This window comes from Notothenia rossii, assembly GCF_949606895.1.
Source record: "Notothenia rossii genome assembly, chromosome: 7".
NCBI lineage: Eukaryota > Metazoa > Chordata > Actinopteri > Perciformes > Nototheniidae > Notothenia > Notothenia rossii.
In genome coordinates this window covers 69,386,252-69,410,667 of record NC_136905.1, presented here as the reverse complement: position 1 = coordinate 69,410,667, position 24,416 = coordinate 69,386,252, and the positions used below count along the sequence as shown (strand labels likewise).

At 43.6% G+C, this 24,416-nt stretch overlaps 1 protein-coding gene across 5 annotated transcripts in view; it reads right to left on the bottom strand.

The window, feature by feature from the left end:
• Nucleotides 1–5,981: 5,981 nt before the first annotated feature.
• kif26ab (kinesin family member 26Ab) overlaps nucleotides 5,982–24,416 on the bottom strand; it is a gene marked incomplete at its 5' end in the record, with an annotated part of 67,598 nt that continues 49,163 nt past the window's right edge. For all 5 annotated transcript variants that reach the window (XM_079641177.1, XM_079641178.1, XM_079641180.1 and 2 more), the window contains 12 exons: nucleotides 5,982–8,059; nucleotides 8,166–8,316; nucleotides 8,697–8,720; nucleotides 9,665–9,858; nucleotides 10,515–13,773; nucleotides 14,636–14,798; nucleotides 15,151–15,310; nucleotides 16,077–16,260; nucleotides 17,144–17,406; nucleotides 18,017–18,110; nucleotides 19,132–19,344; nucleotides 22,084–22,267. In XM_079641177.1, coding sequence (XP_079497303.1) covers nucleotides 7,878–8,059; nucleotides 8,166–8,316; nucleotides 8,697–8,720; nucleotides 9,665–9,858; nucleotides 10,515–13,773; nucleotides 14,636–14,798; nucleotides 15,151–15,310; nucleotides 16,077–16,260; nucleotides 17,144–17,406; nucleotides 18,017–18,110; nucleotides 19,132–19,344; nucleotides 22,084–22,267 — 5,071 coding nt within the window. In that variant the 3' untranslated portion in view covers nucleotides 5,982–7,877. The remainder of the gene's footprint in view (nucleotides 8,060–8,165; nucleotides 8,317–8,696; nucleotides 8,721–9,664; nucleotides 9,859–10,514; nucleotides 13,774–14,635; nucleotides 14,799–15,150; nucleotides 15,311–16,076; nucleotides 16,261–17,143; nucleotides 17,407–18,016; nucleotides 18,111–19,131; nucleotides 19,345–22,083; nucleotides 22,268–24,416) is intronic.

Genomic DNA, 24,416 nt, shown 5'->3' with positions numbered 1-24,416 from the left:
GGTTTAGACAGACCAATCTGTGGGACTTAATGCAGGGCTGTAAATCCAAAAGTGAGCAACTACTACCACTAACAATGTCCAGGGCAGATGCAGGCAGAGGGATGAGGGTTCAAAAAGCTTGTTCTCCTTTAATATATCTGAAGCTAATTAACATTCGGTCTTGAGGTCATCTGAAATTATGAATACCAGAGAATATCATTTGTAGGATTTCAACTTTTTTTTTTCAAAGAGAACTCTCCTCTCTGCTCTGAATCAATTTGACAGGAGAAACCACTTTGAACGTGTCAGCAGACGATAATGGAAACAAAAGACAAAGAAAGTGAAATATATCAAATGGACAGGGAATTCAAGTGGATTGGGATTGCTTTTGGATAAAAACTCAGAGGAGTGAATAGAGTTCAAACACAGGGTCACTGCTGGGTTGGGGTGAAGGGTGAGGAGGGACTGCTGACTCTTCAGTGAACTCATTTTTATTCTCCTACAACACCCAACTCCCTGCTAATGATGAGAGCCCTGAGGCGAAGTGTGCTGGGACACAGGGCTGACTGTGCTCAGCAGCCATCAGACGTCTGCAGCAGCCCCGGACAACTGTTTCCACTCAGACACCGACTTCCTACCAGCAACTAGGTACAGTCTGAGCCGACAGGACCTTGAAAGATTTGTCAAAAGGCTTTTGCTACCTGTCAAATCACTGCAGGCTGGAGACTCGCATAATCCTTTATAGAGGATAGAATTTCCTCCATCGAATTTTGTCAAATATGTGTTTAAAAGGTGTTTTATGATTTTTCAGAACTCAGTCTTCACAAGGTGACAAAGAGCATCACAAAACCACTTACCAGAGAAAAAAACAAAAACATTTGATTTGAAACAGTGACCAGCTGGTCTTGCAAGTTCGCCAAATTAACCTCTAATGCTTTTGATCAAAACGGAATTAACCAGGAGGAGGCAAGATGTTATTGCCCAGCAGGTCTCAAGTTCTAGCTCAACACACTCACGCATCTACAGTTGGAATACTCCACCGGACTCCATGTATCACACTGAGCAGATGGCCTTCCTGAAACATGGAGCAATTAATCACTCTGGACCGGCACCCGCTCTTTTTATCTCATTTCCTTTACTGTATATCAACTAATTTGTACCAATGTGCTACTGTTGAGTCAAGTATCATCAAAAACTGTATGTTCATCCACTAGGAACAGTCCATAAAATATAAACAGTTTGAGAGTTAGTGAGATATACTTAAGCAATAGCTCACGACAGGCCGTGGTATATGCTCATTATATCACAGCTAAGGGACGTGGTTCGGCCCGACGCGAAGCGGAGGGTCGACAACCCCCTTAGCTGTGATATAATGAGCATATATCACGGCCTGAAGTGAGCTATTGCTTTTATAAAACGGTTACCAAGTGTGACAATATGAAAGAAAAATACACACTCTAATTTAAATAGTTTTTATTTGTAAATAATGATGTTCAAAATAAAATAGTCCCTCCGTTGCCTTCTGCACAAAACCTAGTGCAAGGTGGTTGCTATGCAACAACACTAACAGCAAGCGAACATATTAGACAGAGAGCGTTTATCCATTATCTGGCTGTTTATTTACATTAATGTGTATGTTGCTGTTTATTGTGCATCCACTGAAAAACTGTCTAGCATCAGTAGCATGGCTTACGTAGTCACTTGTATAGGTTGAGATTGTTCGAGGCTGTTGCTTGGCGTGGCGAGAATATTGCTCCACTTTCTCCGGTCCCCGAGATTGGGCTTCCAGTAGCTCTGGAGAGAGCTTTCGCACCTGTGGCCACTAACGGTCATAATTTCTCTGCTTTGTTTCAAGACCCGCATCAGAAAGCTTTTGAATGGTGGTACTTTTCCAGTTGGTCTACCTGCTCTTCACGTAGCTCTGCATGTCGTAGTTTAGGTGCTTTTTTTCTGGAGATCGGCACTGCTCAATCCACTCCTCAATACTATAGTAAGACCCCCCCGGAGGTCGAAGTTAATCTTAAATGTTTCCATTTTATGCTTTGTAAGTTTGTTTTGTAGAAAGAAATACATTTTAATATATTTATAAAACTGACAAGTCAAATCAAGCAATCTGATTGGTCGATAGCGTTTTTGCGGACCTCTTTGATTACAGATTTGAAGACATCGTTGCTTGCTTTAAAAGTAGCACAATTCATTATGTTAAACCTTCAAAAGTATCTAGATATCCCTGCCCTAATGCCAAAGGAACTGCACACTGAATATGTTTTGGGGTTTGATGTCTATGTCTGGACCGCTGCGTCAAAAAGGAGGGCTTCTGCCCCGTTGCTTCTCCGCTGCTTTCTTGTTCCAGCGGTATACTGTTTTTTTCAGACGCGGAGGGATACTGACTTGTTGTGAAAAGTAACTTACAATTCTACCCGTGGTATACGCTCAGTATATCACGGCTAAGAACCAATCAGATTGCTTGATTTGACTTGTCCGTTTTATAATGTCATTTAATCAAGGAAAATTATATCCTGATGGAATTCAACAACAAAAGGTGAGTTCTCTGTGTGGTGTGAATCAAATGTAGAAAAATAGTAATATCTTTGACTGGCATCTTATGTTCCTACTCAACTAATGTAATGATTGCAATATACTGCAAAGGCCAGGCACACAGGTGTTTGCCATTAAGGCTGATTAGACCTCGTCTCAGGTTAGAGTTGGAAAGAGCTATGCTAGCTAGTAATGGCAAGCATACTTGTCAACCCTCCCGATTTTTGCGGGAGACTCCCGATTTCATTGCTCTCTCCCGGTTTGCTCCCGGGCTCATATTTCTCCCGCATTTCTCCCGATTTCTGACAAAATCAGATTTACACACGACTGTTTCCACTCGGACTTTAATACAGCTACACCATTGTTTGGTTTCCATGGTAACACGTCTCTTTAGTAGCGCGCAACTCAAAGTCTGAGAGGGTGAGGCAGATATTCACAGAAAACCAAACAAGAATCGACAACTACAGTACTCTACTCTCTGCTCACTCCTTTCCTGTAAAATACAGGTCCAGCCCACACATATGCTCCATCAGGGACGGTGCTACAGGCCGCAAGGCAGTGCACTTAGAACTACAATAAGCATGTTAATGTTAATCTAACAGCTCCGGCGATCCCCCCCCCCCCCAATTTTGCATTTTGAAATGCTCCCGAGGTCTAAAGATTGGCAAGTATGATGGCAAGAGGTCTCAAAACTCCATGGTGGCTACAAATAACAATGCTAACGGTGCACAACCAGCTAGCAGCTTGTCAGTTCGACCGATTTTACCACATATAAACAGATATTTTAGCACTTACCTCTAGTAGTAGCTAGCCTTGAAAATATCTGGTGATTGGTGTAGTTCTGAGATATCTTTCTGACGTCTCTGTCGCTATCCCAGTAGGCCTACCGTGGTGTTGATTTAATGTTGCTCTGGTGCTTACAAGTTCACAACACGACATATTACATTAGCGAAATTCAACTGGAACGCTTATTTTATACAACTACACAATAATCTTGTATAATCCACAGAAGACGATGTATAGTATGATATTCTCTACACTGGAAATAAACGGTGTGTTCAGGTGCAGCATGAGTCAATCAACAGACTGACACGCCCACAATAAAAGGTCAAATCAGGCAGAACTTAAGAGACATCGTGAAAAATATTAAGGGTCTTAAAATCTGCGTTTTTCACAGATTTACTTTTGGAGATTTGGATTTATGATTGACAAGCTTCCCTGCAGTATACAACATAATTAAATTAACCAGCTTTGATAAACACATTAATGCATCAATTATAATTATCAAAACATATGATTTATATTCTTCTGCAATTGACCAATCTGCATAATGAGTACTTTCACTTTTGGTACTTAAAGTATATTTGGATGCCAATACTTTTCTACTTTTACTTGATTAACATTTTGATTGCAGGACTTATTCCTTAGTATTCTATGGTCCTTTTCACAAGTACAAGATGAGTATTTGTTCCACCTCTGCATGAGCCTACTGTGTTGTTTTATATCAAACTAATGGAAATGGTGTATGAGTTAATAAATTGCTTTAAACAAATAAAAAATGAAGGTGTGAAAAAGTAAGCACGCTACACCAATGCCACCTGTGTCAGAGATGGCTTTACATTTCTTATGTGGCTCAGGTTGCAGCTACCTGTTGTGTATGGGACGACGAAAAATCGGAATTGAAAAAGCAAATAGGCCGCATATGATTTTTGTTTGGATTTCCCTAGGAAATTGCAGACTTACATAAAGTGCTTTCAGTCTTATCTTCTGTTCAATTGTGTGTGAAAAAACAATCCCATGAATATAGAATATACAGGACTGTCTCAGAAAATTAGAATATTGTGATAAAGTTCTTTATTTTCTGTAATGCAATTAAAAAAACAAAAATGTCATACATTCTGGATTCATTACAAATCAACTGAAATATTGCAAGCCTTTTATTATTTTAATATTGCTGATTATGGCATACAGCTTAAGAAAACTCAAATATCCTATCTCTAAATATTAGAATATCATGAAAAAGTATACTAGTAGGGTGTTCAACGAATCACTTGAATCGTCTAATTAACTCGAAACACCTGCAAGGGTTTCCTGAGCCTTGAAAAACACTCAGCTTGGTTCAGTAAACTAAATCACAAGTATGGGGAAGACTGCTGATCTGACTGCTGTCCAGAGGACCGTCATTGACATCCTCCATCAGGAGGGTAAGACACAAAAAGAAATTTCTCAAAGAGCAAGCTGTTCACAGAGTGCAGTTTCAAAGCACATCCACAAAAAGTCTGTTGGAAGGGGGAAATGTGGCAGGAAACGCTGCACAACCAAGAGAGATGACCGCAGCCTTAACAGCATTGTGAAGAAGAGTCGCTTCCAGAATTTGGGGGAGCTTCAAAGACAGTGGACTGAAGCTGGAGTCCAGGTATCAAAAGTCACTGTTCACAGACGTGTCCGGGAAATGGGCTACAATAGCCGTATTCCCATGGTCAAGCCACTTCTGAACTCAAGACAACGGAAGAGGCGTCTGACTTGGGCTAAGGAAAAGAAGCACTGGACAGTTGCACAGTGGTCCAAAGTCCTCTTTTCAGACGAAAGCAAGTTTTGTATTTCATTTGGAAGTGAAGGCGCCAGAGTCTGGAGAAAGGCTGGAGAGGAGCAAAATCCAAGTTGCTTGAAATCCAGTGTGAAGTTCCCACAGTCAGCGATGGTTTGGGGAGCCATGTCAGCTGCTGGTGTTGGTCCACTGTGTTTCATCAAGCCCAGAGTAAATGCAGCTGTGTACCAAGAGATTTTAGAGCACTACATGCTTCCGTCTGCTGAAAAGCTCTATGGAGATGAGGAATTCATTTTCCAGCATGATCTGGCCCCTGCCCACAGTGCCAAAACCACCAGTAACTGGTGTACTGACCATGGCATTACTGTCCTCGATTGGCCTGCAAATTCCCCTGACCTGAACCCCATAGAGAATATGTGGGGTATTGTGAAGAAGAAGCTGAAAGACACCAGACCCAACAATGCTAATGAGCTAAAGGCCGCTATTGAAGCATCCTGGGCATCCATAACACCTCAGCAATGCCACAGGCTGATTGCCTCCATGCCACGCCGCATTGATGCAGTAATCCGTGCAAAAGGATTCCCAACCAAGTACTGAGTGCATTAATGGACATTTTCAAATGTTTGATTGTGTTTTGCTGTTATAAATCTTTTTTTTTTTACTTGGTCTGAGGAACTATTCTAATTTTTTGAGATAGGATTTTTGAGTTTTCTTAAGCTGTATGCCATAATCAGCAATATTAAAATAATAAAAGGCTTGCAATATTTCAGTTGATTTGTAATGAATCCAGAATGTATGACATTTTTGTTTTTTTAATTGCATTACAGAAAATAAAGAACTTTATCACAATATTCTAATTTTCTGAGACAGTCCTGTATGTGAATCTGGGAAACAAAAGTCAACTCTGAATCATCAGTAAGAAGAAACATTTTATTCACAGGTACTGTAAAAGTAAAACACAAGCTGCCATATCATACATTTATACACAGGGTTGGAAAATCCTATACAAAAAGAAAGATATTCGAAAATATGAGTTTTGATATGAAATATGACCCCACATATAATAATTTCTTGGAAAAAAAGGTCTTGGTTTGGTTAGGTTTTTTTAGTTTATGAGCCTTACCCCACATTAGTGAAAATTGAAGTTATTGTAAAAAATTAGAATGGTAAAAAATGGAGTAGAAATCATTCTTAAAAATGATTAAAAAAAATCTCATGCAGCATCTTCAGAAAGGGCCTGAGAGAGTACATATTTTTTAAAGAAAAAAAACAAAGTTATATTTGCAACAGAAATATAGAAATCAAACATACCAAAATTCAACAAAGCCAGTTTGTTTTTCACAACAATCATTTTCACCGATCATCTTTGTTTTCTCTGCGTCAGCCGTTTGAATCATTACAAACACATTCTGGCAGCTACAAAGAGCTGATATCATGATTGATTTTCTAAACAAAAAATATCCCGATCATTTGCTCTTATTCACTGCATCAACTCATGGTAAACAAAAAAGTTATTGAGAAACTGCATCAACCTAGTTCATTGTACAATTTCAAATAAGAAAAATAACTAGGGATAAAAGATGCCAAAATGTGTTGCTGCACTTAAGTCAGCATTGAGGTTCTTAAAGTAGTTGCAGGAAATGTATTGGAATGCATAGAGCCGAGGCTTGGTAGCGCTTGAAAAAGTATTGTATAATAGGCCAGTAGACTTGTGCTGTCTCATGTGTGCTGCTTTGTTTTACAGTGTATAGATATAACCCACCCCAAGCCTATTTAGAGAGAAATTGGGTTCACTGCTATCAGTGTACCCATTCATCATGCTATCCTCCTGCTCGTAGGCTGGTGTAGGGAAGGTCTCCAAGGGTTGCTTGACCACATGTTGCATTGAGGCACCAGAGAGAATGGCTGAATCAAGAACAATACCTCCCTATCCATCACAGTGGCCCTCTGATTGATATGTGTTGGCGTAATGTCTCATTTTCAGTGAGATAAACACAGGCAAGCACAGCTTTTATAAGCCTTCCAGCTCCCCAATATAACTGCTGTTCTACCTTAGTACATCCACTGAGACCCATTTTGATCAAGGCAACTGGAGGGAAAACATTCACTCAACCCTGCTAGCTTTCACAGGCCAGCTGGCAGGCTATGAGCGACAACAGCAAATGCAGTCCTTGATGAGAAAACGTAGTCCAGTATGAAAATCTAAAAAACTACAGAACCAGAGAGTTAACATAAGGCGCAAGAGGCTGAATAAACATGAATAAAATGCTGACTGAGGTTTGAAACAAGAGAAAAGGCAAAGTCTGGGAGCGCAATAACATTAGCTTATTGCTTTTTCTTTTTTCCTCTTTATTTTTCCCTTAAAAGGATATTTGTACACACCACATAATCATATAAATACACTATACAATGCAATATAAAATATTTTTCTTAAAAGCAATATGTTCAGGGTTTGCTCGGGTATTTTTAAGGATACCTGCACCATATGAAAAATAATAACTCAAAAACAATACAAAAGGCACTTCCAGGTGTTGTTCATTGACTCTTGAGTAAGTGATGGCCACTGCCTTGCAATACAAGCAACAGCATTTGTGCTCACGTTTGATATCTCTGCCATTTAAACATGTCTTTAGGCAACGAGGCACTGTAGCTAGGTGTTTAAGATTTCCTTTGTTCATGCGAAGATCCACTCTCATCTCATCTCTGTCACTTGTTGTTCTTCATTCCAGTGATATCTAATCACTGACTGCTACATTTTACCATCCTTTGTTTTCTCACTTCCTCATTTCTCCAGCTCGACTTTCTTTTGTCCTCACACTTCGACTTCACGCAGTCCCTCCTGAGCACCAGTTTTTGGCATGCTGATATCAAAGCAGGTCACCATCATGACACGGGACTTGCATAGATTGACACAGAACTCCAGCTCCTCTGTGGCCTGTGCCAAGGCCTCATGGTACTCCGGAGACTCTTTATCCAAAGCCTGGTCCACGTCAACTGTTGAAAAAGTGGAACAAATATTTGTTTACAAAGTTTGTCTTAAAATAAGTAACATTATATAGTTATCAACTAACAGTAACAGAAGATTTAAGCAGTTACTTACACTCTCCCATCCACTTGCTGGGGTCCATCATCAGTCGGGCCTTGGTGTCTTCTAGCTCCTCCATTAACACCTCATACTTTGCCCTCAGTTCTCTCACTTGCTGCTGCCTTCTCTCTAACATCTTCAGCTTATTGTTAAAATACAGCAGGCCCTAAGGGATATTCAAAGATGTTTGATTACAGATGAGTTGAGTGAAGTGCCGATTAGTACACAGTTCAAGTTGGCACAGCATGAATTAGGAAAACTACCAGTAAAAGTCATTATAAAGCTATACAAAAGAAACCATTGGCCATCTTAGTACTTATAGTTAGTCTTGTATAACCCTGCCCCCAAAGAATAAATGTTATTTTTGTTGAGATAAAAACATTTAAGACAAAGTCTTAAGCTGAGTTGTGCTGTGAAGTGGGCATTGTTCAGATTTTACAGTATGATGTAAATTGTAGGTTGAATTATTATGATGATAATGTAACTGCTTTAGTACAGCCTATTGTGCTAATACTGAAAACTCGGTCACCATTAAAATTAGCTCACCTTGTCAACATCCTGGAATGGTTGCTGAAGGCAAAATGGGGGGGAACAAATAAAACAAGTTAGCATGTTAAACAAGACAGAATATTATATGAATAGCACATAAACAGTGTGTAAATATATACATAAACTGTAGACAAGGTTACTGATGCACGAGACACCAATGCTAATTTCAAAATAGCACAGAAAAGCAACTTTCTCATTCGGGCAGTGATGACTGAGAGAGAAAAAAAACTATAATTTTTCTCCTAATTGAAAGTGAAAATCAAACCGCCATAGGGCTGATTTAATATCTTCTCTTAACAAATCCCTGTCTGGCAGCAGCAAACTTGTGGGAGCAGTTAATGATCCACAGATGAAGAGTCAGCTATAAAAAGCAGTCAGGCGTCCAGTGATGAATGCAAGCAGTGAGCTGATTTGAGCTGGTGTTGGGTGCCCCTGCATTCATCAAACATTCCCTGACCAATCTTCTCACACCATCTCCTTTTTTCTTTCTTATCCCCCCCCCCCACACACACACACACACACACACACACACACACACATCAGCATCAGCAGTAAGCTGAGTCATCACTCATATCCAAACCAATTAACCCTCGTCAGTAATTGCCTCCTGAACTCTTGACACTCCTTTGGAACGTTGCAAAAATACCATGCTATGGGAATCTTGACACAGACATTTGAACTCCTGGATTTGCCACTGAGCTAACTGAAGGTCAGACGTCTGAGACATCTAATAACTTGCTTGTTCTTTAAAAAGAAACTGGGAAGAAGCGAACTAAGACATTCCCACAACACAAGTCAATGTGACACGTCTTGGGCATGCATGGCATCAATGTCGCACATGGAAAGTATGGCCGAGGCTTAGCAAGAGAGATTAACAACACCTTGGCCCAGACACAACATAATCTTAAACAAGTTCAGCGAGATGTTCGACTATGAAAAAAAGTGGGGGAAGACCCTCTGCTTACCTCTGCAGTTTCCTCCTGACGCCGCCTCTGTAGCCTCTCCACATCATCGATCTCATACACCTTGATCTCAAAAGGCTCCTTCAGAGGTCCCGACATAGGGGGCAAGTCCACCCACTGCCCAGCTGTGGCCACCTTCTTCCCCAGGGAATTGGTTTCTGGCAGGGTTGCCGGGATAAGTCGTCTTCTCTGGAAGCCTAAAAATACATGCATAAGGTCAGACAGGCACCAGTTGAGTTGTTGACATACAATGATGTTATTTGCTGGGATTTATGAATAAATATGTATGAGTCTCACTCTGAGATGTAAAGTGATGCAAGGCCTTACATAGGCAAGCCGAGTTGTGGTGATTGCATATTCATGAGGGTTTCATGAGTTGCTATTCCATACACACACATCCTGAATGAATTCAGGTTGGTTTAATGCACATGAATTCAAATGGTTATATATACAGAGAGTTGCAAAAACCTGAACCAGTTCATTGCTGGTGATGTACAACTCATCTTATTTGATTATCACACGGTTCAAAGTTGTGTTGTTTGATATATGCATTATCATTTCCCCACATATGTATGAATAATGTATTCTGCTGATACAGGAGGAGAGACAATCCAATGAAGCAGCAAGTCGTGAATGTAATAAGAATGGATTCATGAAGGTAGAAGCGCTATATGGCTAATTTCCAAGGAGAGGGCATTTATTTCTGGATGTAATGTGTATAGCTTCAAGGACATATATTGTTTGATAGATCGTACCAACACTCTTATTGCCAGTATGATAGGTGTGAATGTAACCTCTAACGCCACTCGCATTGGCTCATTTAAGGCCCAAAAACCCAAAATGAGATTCTCACCATTTGCTCTCTTCTTGGGAAACTTGGAGCTCCTTGTTCTGCCTGAAGACGACACGCCACTCTCGCTCATGGAGTCGTGGGCAGAGGAAGCGCTCCCTGTGGCCTCGCTGTCACGGATCATGCTCTCATATCCGCTGCTGCCGCCACTGTGGTAGAACAGAGCTGTGCGGCCCATAGCCGGAGGCAGCTCCCCGCTCAACACACTACTGTTGTCGCTGCCATGGCCGCTGCTGTAGCGTTGAGGCCGCCTGGGTGCTGTGATTTTGCTGTATGGGGAGGGCAGGATGGCTATCGGGGATTTGTCCTCATTCACATTCACACCGCTGTCATTCCCGCTGTCTGAATCTCCTGCTCCTCTTATGTGTTTGCCTGATATGTTGCCTGTTGCGAGTTCGCTCACACGGCTGTTGGCAGCCCTCATGGCCTGCTTTGTGCCCATGATAGTTCCTCTCCCAGGCTTAGTGCTGACAGTAGCAGTGTTGGTTCGAGGAGCTGATGTCCGCCCTGATGGAGGGAGGTTAGCATTGGTATTTCTGGTCACAGGGGCGGCCAAAGATTTGGTGGAGGAGCTAAGGCCCTTGGAGCTGTTGACTGACAGTGAGCGTGCCTTACTACTATTAAGGGTTCCTAATGACCTGGGATTCATAGAAGCTTTAACCTGACCTGTTTTGCTAATACTTCCTCCACTCAGCGATGATGGGCAGGTAGCTATTGGAGAGCTGGATGAATTAGGAATTCCAAATCTAGGAATGGATCTGCTGGATTTGCTACTGCTGCTCCCCAGGCTTGTCCCACTATTCTCCCTACTAAGCGTCGGTCTGGAACCAGATAAGGACAGGCTTTCACATCTTTCCAGGGACATTTGACTGCCATAATGCTGCCCAGCCGCTCCTCTAGGCCCTCTGGCCTTCAGGCTGGAGGTAACTTTGGCTATGTTGAGACTGGAGGTTTTGAAACTGGTAGAGTCTGCTCTGTGGCGTACCTCAAGCTCATCCTCTGATACAGCTGTCCTTGCTCCAGAAGCCCGTCCTGCTTCCCCATATGCTGACTTTAAGGCACTTTGGGGCAGCAGGATCTTAGTCTTGTGGTCAAGACTAGACTTTCTCACTGGAGGAGGGGGAGGTGAGATGCAACCAGGTTTAGGGAGATTGCTCGCTTTCTGTGAAATGGCCTTGTTGTTTTTCCCCAGGGAGGAGTATTTAAGGCTTGTGGTCGATGCAATAATATCTTGAGGTCCCTTGTAGTCTGTGGAAGAATGAATCACGGGCACTGTTCCCAAGGTGGTGGCCCCTCGTCTCAGCTGAGGCATTTTGCTGGCTGGATTCTTGCTGGCTGACTTCTCACAGCCATCGACCACCCTCTGGGATGAGGTAGGCCCCTGCACCTTGGGTGGGCGAGGTACACTGTTGCTGTTGTGTGCGGTCTTGCTGGTGGGGATACCGCTGGGGGGATTTCGGAGAAATTTGCTGGTGCTGCTGGAGTCGGGAAGAGGATCTGAGTGGTTGTCAACGCGCTGCCAAGGATCCTCCTGCTTAGCCTCTTGCCTTGGTGGCTCTCTGCTGCTACTACTATGAGAGATGGATGAGGTAGGTTTAATCTTCCTAGGAAGACTAGAGTGGACTATGGAGGGGCCCTGGGGAAGTTGGGACGAGCTAAGCGAGTGAGCTTTAGTTATTTTAGATGTGAATCTGAGGGAGCCTTTGGCTGATTCCGGAGATGGGGGGCATTTTGTCAAAGATAGTTTGCTTGAGGCAGCACTATCGCTATCATGTTCTGAAAAACTAAACCCACTGTCATTGAGGGAGTTCTTGGGATCTCTAGGAGAAGAGACACAATGAAACATATCCAGGGAATCAAAGTAAAAGGCGGCCTCTGGCCCCATGTGTTTGGCCTGTGGAAGGAAGACGTCTGATGAATGAGCCCCTTCACTTTCCAAGGTGCAGACACTAACCTCACTCAGCCAAGAGCTGATAGATGAACCCCTGCTATCTATACATGCTCCCTGCTGGAGGGGTGTGACCCCTGCAATGTTAACCTCTGATCCTCCCATGGACGATGTGTAGGCGTCAAATTCATCATTGATGCTGCTGATGATGCTGACAGGTCGTGAACCAGAAGCTAGGGCCTGAAGGGAGCAGTCACTGCTAAAGCTGATAATGCTGGATGGCCGATCTCCATCTACAAGACTACCTATTGACAGTTCCTCCACCACGGTGAACACCAGCTCATCCTCTCCATTCAGCTCCACAGGCTGCTGCAAGGTCACAGTGGCTCTAAGGATGTCCCGATCTAGACATCTTTCCATAAAGGTAGAGCGCGCTTGGCACACTTCCACAGGAGATCTGAGCAGAGAGGAAGTGTAAGGATCCCGCCTTTTTACAGCCTGGTGGCTCATTCCTACAGGAGGCATTCTGGTGCTGGATCTTCCCACAGTGCCAGCATTTTCCTTGCTGGGGTCTCTCTGCTGTGATGGTGGTGGGGCTGGCTTGGGCAAAGCTTTTTTGTTGAAGTACACCTTCTCTCTCACCACAGGCTCAGAGTCAGTCCCAGAAGCAGTTGTTAGTTTATTCGCGCTAACTATGTTTTCTGAAACAAAGGCTTTCTCACCATCAGCGCTTGTTCTGCACACATTTTGGACACTGTCTGAAGGTACCTCTTCTGCAGGTGTGCATTGCGCCATTGCACTGTCTAGTTTAGATGTTGTAGTGGGACTGCAGGGCGGATTTGTGGCACCAGATTTAGGGGATTGGTTTTCGGAGTCGCCCTCTTGAGTGTGAGAACTATTTGCTGCAATCTTTGGTGAAGCAGAACCTTCGCTCTCCTTAGAGATGTCGGTCTTGGGGCTAGCCGGGCCTCTCTTGACCTCTCCAACAAAGGCAGTGGGTTGTTCACTGCCGTCTATACACTCTAGCCTCTCCTGCAGCTCAGCAAATGTGTTGCATTTAAAGAACTGGTCTCTGTCCATAGAGCCCTCTTTTGTACACCTCCTTCTGTTCAGGGAGGGGATGATTGGAACAAAGGCAGGTGGGCCTTCGTTGTCACTAAGCTCCCTGTCCGAGAGGGCAGATCCACCAGGGCCCACATAGATGACGGTATCACAAGACTGTTCACTACTGGAGGAGTAGTCGGGGTCACTGAGCATGGAGGGCAGGTCTGGGTCCAGTGCCACGGTCCGAGGGTGGAACGGCCTGAGGTGGGGCGGCCGGCGGATCCTCCCCTCCTCACAGGAACTTTCCCCTCCAGATGAACTGGATGCATACTGTAAAGCAGAGATAAAGCAGAAGAGAAGTTAGTCTTTTGGGTTTGAAATATATTCTAATTAAGAGATGACAGTAATGTGATTCTATTGTCTTACATTATTAATATAATATTCATTCCTTTTTACAAAAACGTTTTAATCCTTAGTAGATTCATTTCCTCAACGATTTCATATTGAAATCAATCAATGGGTAATTTTTAATTTCTATGAAATTACCTGTCGATATTTATCCAAAGGTTAAAAGTGCACATCAATAGTCACACAGAACTGAATGTCCATAATATAAACAGCTGTATGTAGACTGTGTTATAATCATGTCTGGGACTGGATCCAAATAAATACATGCTGTCATTCCCCCTAATTATCTGGAGCATTATTTCCCTAATCCGAAGGAATGCATTACACACTTCCTCGGGCAGTGCTATTGATTACATGATTATGCATTGAGGAGCCTCGAAAAACTAGCTCTGAGTTAGTGCACTAATAATCTTTCATTTGCAGAAGCATTCACACATTCGTTTGGTTAATAGCTACTAAATTGCAGGGGGATGAAAGATTTAGGGACGTGAGTCGTGGCATGAAAGATGATGAATGCTATCAAAGTGGCACACGCACATTAAGATTGTAATTGCTGTAATAGCAACACTTACATATAATGTTTAATTACCAATTACTCTGCATTTATAAACAAAACAATTAGCTACTACCTAAATCATTATTTAGAAGTGTAATTTAAGTTGCTGAACAACTATGTTGTTAACTTCTAAATATGTACAACTAATATTCATGCATATTGAATACAATATTTAAATATCAGTTTATCACTTCATATTTATCAGTGCTTTTTAAGCTATCCTTGCACCTTTGTTTTTTTCTTCCTCATGCGGTGGATGCGGGATGCCAGCTGGATAGTGGTGAGGGAGTCAGCATAGTTGGCGGGGGATTCAGAGATGTGGGCGATCATGGTGGTTCTGCAGTTAATGTTGCCAAGGGACTCCCTCAACAGCATTGTCAGTTTGCTGTCCCTACAGGGTGCATAACACTGTTATTAACAAACAGCATGGTAGTATTTCAAAAGAACAATAACGGTAGCCGACATGAGCTCAGGAGGAGCCATTTTAAGTTCACTGAGCTGACAAATACTGAGCTGATGTCATTAGTCTTGTCATGCCTGAGTTCCTTTAATATAATCTTGTGCAACAACAGGGAAAGCTATTATACAATGCTAACTAAACAAACTAGATAAACGTTCAGACAGAAAACCTGCAAGGCTGATGACACATGCAGCAACTTGCCTGAAAGTATTACTTATAACACAACTTTACAGAGGCTAAAACACAGTAAGAGAGGCTGTAAAACTAATGGTGCATTTCTTACCTGTAAGGTACATGTTTTGCTCCATTTGCCAAAGCCATGATGACATTTCCTAATGCGTTGAGAGAAAGACACAAGCCTCCCCCTCCGTCTCTGCTTTTACTAAGGACCTTTTCACAGCTTCCCAGGTCGATGAGGTGCAGCCTGCTCCGTCCGCCTGACACTGTGCCAAAAGGAGAAGAAGAACCAGGTGAACACAGGCCAGACACTCCCTCTCTGAAGTCAGTTCCTCACGCACATTGCTATGATGACAGGAGTGCCACTGCTCAGCCCAGAAGATTGTCAGAGTTCTCTTAATTATTTTTGTGTTAGTATTTTCACATGGAAGTGATTCAAATTGCAGCCTGGTAAAGTCACACCAGATGTGTACCTCATGTTAACGAGAGGCACATCCTCCTCATCTGATTTAAAATACAGCGAGAGGGAATTGGCTGTCATTGTAAAAATCACAGGGCAGCACATTGTTATGTGGAAGACTGATGTAATTGCTAGTGCATCAGCAAAACATGTAGCTCCTGTCAGTGAGGCTTAAAATCTTAATTTGCTGTTGATCAAAGCATAAGACATGCATACAAATTCATTTCAGCCGTGCAGAGCCCACAACCTATTCATCCATAAACATTGCAAATAAGGGACTTGTCTGCTCTATTCATACTTATAGTAAACTTCTTTGCCATCAACATCACCACAAAATCACCTTATTACATTCAGTGTATAATGGAAGTCCCCTTTGAAAAACTGTAACCAGGAGAGGAAACATCTAAAGAAATGATACTGCAGCTGTTCTATTTTTGAATACATATGTGAAACTATGTGTAAAAGTGCTATATAATCGATCAATGACCATAGTAGTTTATTGCATACATGTAAGGTGGTTACTTGTTGGAACATGGCTACTGGTGTAAATGTAGTAATTAATTTCTACTAACTTCCTCCCTTGCCACTCTTCTCCATGCGGTACTGGTAAATGTGCAGAGTGAACAGCATGTGGGAGTTCCTTCGCTCGTCCTCCTCAACGCTGGGTCTGCTGGTGCTGCGCGCGGAGATGGCCGCATCAAGGAAGAGGGCGGCTTTCTCAGCCGTTGGGGCACGAAGCTCACTCTGATTCTGGAGCTGTGGGGGGAGGAAGAGATGGAGAACAGGGTTAGGGTTGAGCAATGAAGGCCACATAGGGCTTGAGAAAGAGGACGGATGTGAAAAGGATACCAGGGAAGAGAGGAAAGAGAATGAGACGGGAGCCAATTAGTAGGACCCCAGCACACATTTCTTGCCCATTAGATTGGGTCTCGGGGGCGATTAAAACAGCAGATATGCACACAGAGGGAGGAGGATTAGGAGAGGTAATGGTGGAGCAGGAGGCAGGAGCACTTCCCTCACCATGGATGTGATGATGTTGGTGGTGAGATACAGAAAAAGAAGAGGAGCAAAGGAGGAGGTAAAAGTGAGAGAGAAGGCGGGGGGCATCATGAAGGGAGCCCACATGTGGCTGTTGAGAGGGCGAAGCAAGAAGGCGCTTCACAGAATTACACAGCCTTTGAAGTCACAGTCCATACAGATCCCCAAAAAACAACATCTGACAGCGACACCTGTGAGTGCCTGCAATCATACAGTCCTCCCCCATCGCCCGATAATGCTTCTATTGTGCTGCAGAGGGCCAGCAATAACATATGGGTAATAGATGCTGATGGATGCTGACAAAGGAGTCAATACAAAGGTAAGAAGAAAGCCATCAATACCACAGATGAGTTTGGTGGAAATATAAAGGGAGGATTTGAGAGAGTCAGGATAGAGCGAAGTGGACTGGGAAGTACAAAAAGAGATGAAAAAACACACATACACACAAGAGCACTCACAAGTGAAAGTCAAATATCTTTTAGAGAGGAAGAGGTAGATCATAGACAGAAAAAGATCAATACTCAGTCAGACTAAGACTGTAAACCCACAGAGAGAATGGAAAGCTCAGGGAACAAAGAAAGAGTGGAGAGGTGTTTCTCACTTGAGTGCCACAGATTGGATCCTCTCTCAGACTGATGCCAGGGGACTGGCCCTCCTGCAGGCTGCCGCTGGACACGTCAGACAGCAAGTCCTTCAGCTCCTCATCTTTCCCAAAGATTTCCACAGCAGACACTCGAACAGAGAAGCGGGTGCCCGTCTTCTCCTTGCGCTCATTGATGAGCTTGAAGAGCCAGGAAATGGCACAGGGCACAATGCCTAGGCTCTGAGTGGAGCTGTCTTTGCCAATCATGGTGTATGTCTTGCCTGGGGATGTGTGAAAGAGAGAGGGGGATGAATATGGAAATACTGCCTTGTGCTTGAAAGCAAGCTACTCTCACTATATGTTCAAAATTAAAATGGGTTCTCTCATCAAGCTGTCTCGAACGTGCAAGTGAGTTGACAAACTAATAGATAAGAACACGAGATATGTTCTGATGGTTATAATATACAAGTGATTATAAAAATAATAATAGGGGCTGATGTGGGGCTTTCGAGGTAGTATTCAGTAAATGTAAACTAAAAAGACTCTACTCCAAGGACTCATTCCAGAATCAGTAATTCTGTGGAATTATAGAGTACCTGGTGGAAACCGCAGCATGAGGAGAGCTAGCCCTTCGGCCTGAGAGCACTGCCCAGGCCAATTATTAAGATTTTAATTACAGACTGAGCCCTGAAGCATGGATGCAGCACTTTACCCCTCATCCCCACCCCGGACTCACTACCCATTTCTTTCCTCCAATCTCCCATTCCTTGACTCACCCCAGTGCACTGCTAAGCCAATTGTGGACAGCAAGTGCAGCTAACAAAGAGCAATGAGAGTTTTCTTCGGCTAACAAAGGCTCTTGTTTAATCTCTTGCCAGTGGAGGAGCTTACCGAGCTTGACTTGGCCGAAGCAGAAGATGCAACCGTCTGCACCGTTCACCACAGACTGGATGACCTCGGCTACTGTCCCTGAACACACCTCAGCCTGTGGAAACACAAACAGCATCCACACAGTCAATTTACATTTTAACTACATCCAAGACTTTCAAACTGGCATACAGAGAACAATGACTCCAAAACGATATCCTATAAACTAAACAGTTATTATGCATTGGTTACACAGAATCACATTAATGGTTTGAGTGTTTTTCATCACTCAGGAGTGTGTGTGCTGCAACTTGCGGCTCATTTTTTGCAATCTGTTTCAGCATGGGTCCTCAGGGGCAGTGCTTTTGCAGCGAAGGCCCCTTCCCATACATCACACTGCAAACAAGACCTCCAACAGCAGAACAGCCTGCCGCTACTGTTAGCCACCAGCAGTGCTGTCCCAGCGGCACAATCTAGCAGCTTGGCCTCAGCTCTCCAGCAGCAACATTTGGGCTTTACCTATCAGCAGCTTACTTAGGAAAATACTTGCTCCATGTAGGTGGGATGATATAAGATCTGAGGCTCTCATTGCTACAGAGACACAATACTCTCATCTGCTCTCATAGCTATTTAGAGTTTACAGCACCATGGGGAAATGCAAAAAATACTTGACCTCAGATTTCTTTTTTAGGAAATGTTGCAATGAGTGACATATATACAATTATTCCATTAAAAGACTATGGTGTTTGTTTTAAACTGTGGAGAGAGCAAAACTGATCTGCATATAGTAAACATGTATCTGACCTTTGTCTTTGATCTCCGTGGGTATGCCTGCTGTGTGTTACAGAGGGTTGAGGTCAGATATAGCTGTTCTATGAAAGGAGAGGTTAGATATAACTTGGGTGGATTCAAATCATTCCCCAGGGGGCTTAAAAGGCCCAGCTGTTAGGCCCACACTGGTAAGAATGCCCCCTGACCCAAGACAGGCATTTTTTCTCTAAGCCCCCGGTCACACCCTGCCAGCATGAAGACATCCCTTTGCCCTTGAGAGGCTGAATTCCAACACGACTCCATAAAAAAAAAAACATGGTAAACTCGCACCAACACACATATAGTACACCTTCCCTGCTGGCACTTACTTGTGAGGCATCCTGGGTAAAAACGGCATCGAAGGCAAATATCTTTGGGACGGCCACAGTGGCAGATCTCCTGTGTCCTGAGCTGGAGTGTGGGCTGGACGCAGGGTCGTAGAGGGTGAGCTGCTTCTTCCTGCTGTCCACTTTCAAGAAGGACTGAGACTCTGAGGAGTCTGCAGTCTCCAGGGACGGACAGATACGCATCATCACTTTCACCTGAACCACAGAGGGAGGTAGATAATCAGAAGAAAAGGCTGGATTAGAAAGTGAAAAAGCATAAAACGGGAAAAATGTGCAGACGGAGTGGGATTTAAGGAAGCATTTTTCAGGTTAAGCACGGATTGCAGGCTGAGGTTTACAAATTCTACTGGCAGTGCACTAGCAGAGGAAAGAGAAATCATGTATGTTACGTTTTTTAAATATAAGTTTTAGGTATTTAAAATGAAAGCCACATTGTGCATTAACATCACATCCACTATGTCAAATTTGATGGACATCGGAGGTTTCTATGGAAACACCCAGTCTACCATTGACTGGTGAACCTGATGGGTCAACACACTGCCTAATGGTGTCAGTGAAAACCAGCAAAGTGCCTATTGAAAGTCACAGCAGAAAATGGTGGAAATTAATGTGTGTGAATTGCCACGCTGGGGGATTATCCCTCGAAGCGGGGTTGGTTTTTCTGGACCGGTAGCAGCTCACCAGCATGTGAGTGCAGGAGCATATGGCCCCCCCTCTTTTTCCACCTACATACTCTTCCGTCTTTCTCCTCTCCCTCTCCTCTGTGGCCTGGAAAATGGCAGCTCTACATTGAGAAGCTCGAAACATACCCTGTTGCATTTCTGGGGCGTGACATTCATAACGTGAGCTTACAGTCTTAACACATTCCACAGGTCAGGGTACAGTTCATCATGCCAGCATGACACGCTAAAAAGGATAGCGGCTTAAATCTAAAGATGTTGATTCGGCACTGCTCTGACAAGCCCATTCATGTCTAACGTCATTGCCATGGTTACAGGAGTGAGGTCATTCTGCCAGTTGTGTATAGTGGCACCTCTTACAAACAAAATCACACATTTGACCATTTCCAGCCTCTACGTGCGGTGAGGATGTACTGAATGTGTGTTTTGTGGGTGTGGCCGTTCTTGAGACAATCCATTTCACTTTCAATGTGCCTTCTTTTGTATTGCTGACAACTATATATTGCCTCACTATCTCATGGTCAGAAATACTCCTCGACTATATCTCCAAAGGCACTGTGGGAATGTATCTGTGACTGACAGGAGACATAAACAGCTTGTGGGATATGTATAGAAGTCTCTCCTGACCCCTGAGTGTTTAGTGTTGTGCCTAGCATTGTATCAACAGAACAGTTTCTATATCTTTAAGGGAAAGGCAACTCCCTCCTGATCCATTTTAAAGCTTTTTGAAAAAATACCTAAGAAGCCTCTCAGGCATTGAAAGAAAAACCTTAAAACTAACTCCCGTTTCTTTTTGACAGACTGTCTCACTCAGCCTGGGACTCTCCACCGTCTTCACGCCTACACAAAAGGCCCATTCTTCCCACGACTAGTATATAAATATTTCTACAGACGTAGGCTCCAGCTCTCTGAAACAATGTCAGTGGAAATCCCTTTCTTTCAGTGAGTGAATTCATCCTGCATTCTGAATGGCAAGAGCAAAGTCTCTTTACACTCTGTAGGGAGCCGTTATTGTGACTGACGTGTGCATATGTTGAGTAAATTACATTTGCTATGACATTTAAACTGGGCTTCTACATATGACTGCCGAGTGTCTGTCGACCAGACAGAGGCTACCAGGCAAGCTAATGTCACAGTTTTATTTATGTTGGCAGAGATCAGATACTGCAGGCCACAGAGGACTGGCTGCAGTATTTTCACACCTCGGACTCTGTGCTAATGGCCCTGTTTCTGTGTCCCTTGATCCCCCCAGAAAATCCATTAGTGTGGCTTGGCATTCCTCTAACCACTCAACAGTCAATGTCTGGAACTGTGTTAAGGTCAAAAGTGGAAGTGACACACATACGGTTGATGGAAACAAGACATTCACCAGAGTCTTAGATTGAATATAAAACAGTCACAAGCAAAATCCAAACCATGTAGGGTACATAAAATGTTATTACCACTGTGATTCCACAAAGGAAAAGAGAGAAACAGGGACAAATAATTAGCATTGATGTATTTCCTTTACAATAACCTGAAAATCAGGGCTTGAAACAATGTCATAAATCTTGATTTTCCTTTCAAACCATCCCCTTTAGCGCCACAGATGTATAGTATACCTCAGGTGTGGGCTTGAGTAGGCTTGTTAATAACACTGTTTTTTATGAAGTCTTTGTCTGAATGGAAGATTTATAATATGTGTCAAAATCTCAACCGTCTGGATACCTGACAACAGAAGCGAGCACTTCCTATCCAGGTGGGATCTAATCTTGTTAGGGGACTTCTTCTGCCTCAGAAATACAGGACGCCGCTCAGACAAACAATACCAAATAAACCACAAAGGAAGAGCGATGTGTTTATACAGCTTTGTTTAATGACCGTCCTACTGCTGCCAGCCTGACTTTCATCATTGCACACTGTACCTAAAAGGGAATTAGAGACCCTGCTCTTCAACGTGTCCTCAGTTTTGTGGATTATAGTTTTTTCTGTCTCTCTGTTTTCAGACAGAGGAATGCTGTTCTCACAAACGGCATGAATTCATGACATTCCAGTAGGCTTATCTGACTGCATCTGCACGGACTGGACCAGACGGTACACTGCCTGCGGACCAGTGTGTCACCACCCTGCATTTTCCCCTTTAAATAGGGGTCTGTGTGGATCTGTGTGTGGGTGTGGTTGTGTAGCAGGGGGGTTAATAGGGCTTAAATGAGCAGAGTCTCCATGTGTATGTACTTTACAAGCATTGGAGTTATGCATTCAAGTCTGTTCTCACCTTTCCCATCCCTGGGTTCTCTTTCACTTTGGACACGGCTCGGAGCAGGCATGGCGGGGCAGCGGGCGGCGAGACCTGCAGGATGCCGCTGAAGTTGGTGGGGTAAATGGAGGGCTCCTGCGGGTGGAGCAGTGAGGGCTGGTGCTTCTTCCGCTTAGAGGACAGGTTCAGCTTCTGAGCTGCCCTGCAAAGAGAGAAAAAATAACGCTTTGAGGTTGAAGCTAAACTTAGAAACCACAAATCCAAACAGTTCATACATAAGCAAATCTTTTTTTGTATTCCTCTTATGTTTTCTCACAGCATGGTACCAAGCAAAGTTTTTATAAGGTTGTGCTGCAAAGCCTTTAGGAATCCCACGCTGGAACAGTAACATAAAGGTCAACAATCTCATTTTAGTTCCCCTAAAGAAAACAATGTCAGCAGGGGAGCTACACGGTGCCACCACTCCCGACCATTTCCCACTCTAAAACTGATTTTTCTTACAACTCCCACCTCAAACTCCCCTGCCAAGAATGATAATGCTTCAGCCCCTCCACTTCAACTGGAGCAGGTAGAGTGCACTTATACCTTGATTTTGCTATAGAAACTGCAAATCCATAAAAAAAATTATTACCAGGCAAGGCTCTTTGCCTGTCAGGGACTAAATAAAGGCTGTCATAGCAGGAAGGCATGGTAAACGCATGCATTCATCTTGATCAAACACAAAACAATTGTCATAGACATGACAGGAGAGTAATGCTGAAACGCTGCCCTCTGGGATACAGTCATGTCTATCTCTGTTACCAAAGCAAAAACAATTACAATAGTGTTCACCCATTATTTGAAGTCAAAGCTTGTGCTGTTTGTAGGGAATTGTGATCATTTCCGACAGACTTGTTGGCCAGAACCAGCAGTTGAGAGCCAGGCAGGTAAACCCAACTCTCTCTTTATTAGGCATGTCTGCCTGATGAGTTCTGCTGTGCTGGCATCCAACAGAATCCTCAGCTGTAACTGAATCCAGCTTTTTGACAGTGCTCTAATTAAAATCCACTATCAACCTGGCCTCTTGTCTCCCAGAGTCGTGCTAGGGAGACATGGATTGGTCACAGGCCAACTGAATCAGGCACATGCACTCCTTTCTGTCTAACCTCCTGAAACTCAAAGGACAGCACCAATAAGTCTGCACCGCCTGCAGGGAATCTGGCCAGACTTTAGAGTGGTTCCAGGTATGGCATCGCCCTGGATCAGCTAACACCGTTCCTCAGCTGGAAACTCAAGGTCAGGGAGGAAAGTAATACTCTGAGGAAATTCAAATGCACTCAAATGGTTTTCATTAAAGCAGTCAGATTTCATAGCGATGCGGGGCAGACAAAGATGTTATTGTCAACACTGGGGAGAGAGTGGCAAGCGGCATGAAAAGAAAATTAAAAGCAGAGATCGAAAGATGAGAAATCTGCAGAGCAAGGGATAAAGGGAGAAGTAAAAGAATCAGGGCATGTGAAAGAGCATAAAAAGGGCAGAGCCACGTGTGTCCCGGTGAGCAGTTTCCTAATAGGCCAGCCTGAGCTCATTAGCCCTGCTCTGGGCTCCGGACAGGACTGGGTGGGCTGCTGATAAAAAGATAACCCCCCCTCCACTTCCCTCTCCCTGCGTCCTGGAGTGACAACCGGCCCCCCTCGTCTCCTCGACACTCCCATCTCCACTGTGCGCCCCCTGCAGCGACAGCCCAAGAGCACAATCAGGGAACACAGTGCCGGCTGATGGAATAATTATTGCATCCAAGGAGGCTACAGGAGAAGGCTCTCCCCAGGGAGCTGCCTATGTGTGATAGCATGCGAGACGGATCGTGTGACTGAAAAAAAATGAGATGGAATAGATGAATGTGAGATGGAGAGAGAGAGAGAAAGGGGAAACTACACCGGAGTACACGTGGCTGCGTGCGACTACGTTTGTGTGTGTGCAGGCTGGAGAGTTTGTATGCGCATTTATGAGAGGTTTCCGCAGTCTTCATTCAAGATAAATGTACCCTGTCTCTCTGTCTCTGTCTCTCACTCCCTCTCTTTCACCTCATTCTGTCCCCCTTCCTCTTCTAGCAAAGAGATCAATCAAGCATCAAGAGTCACCATGAAGGGAAAAAGGGCAAGTATACTGTACTGATTTATAACAGTCTTGCTCACAACATAAAGCAGTGCTTGTAACCTTGAGGTTTTTTTCATGCTGCACAATGATGACCGGTGCACGTGTGTTCTTCAAGGTAGGTGAGGAAAAAAAAGATGATATTGCTGTTTTTTCCCCCTCACAACAACCACATGCGCACAGGGAAATTAATTGCTTGTCACTTTCTCTCTCTATCT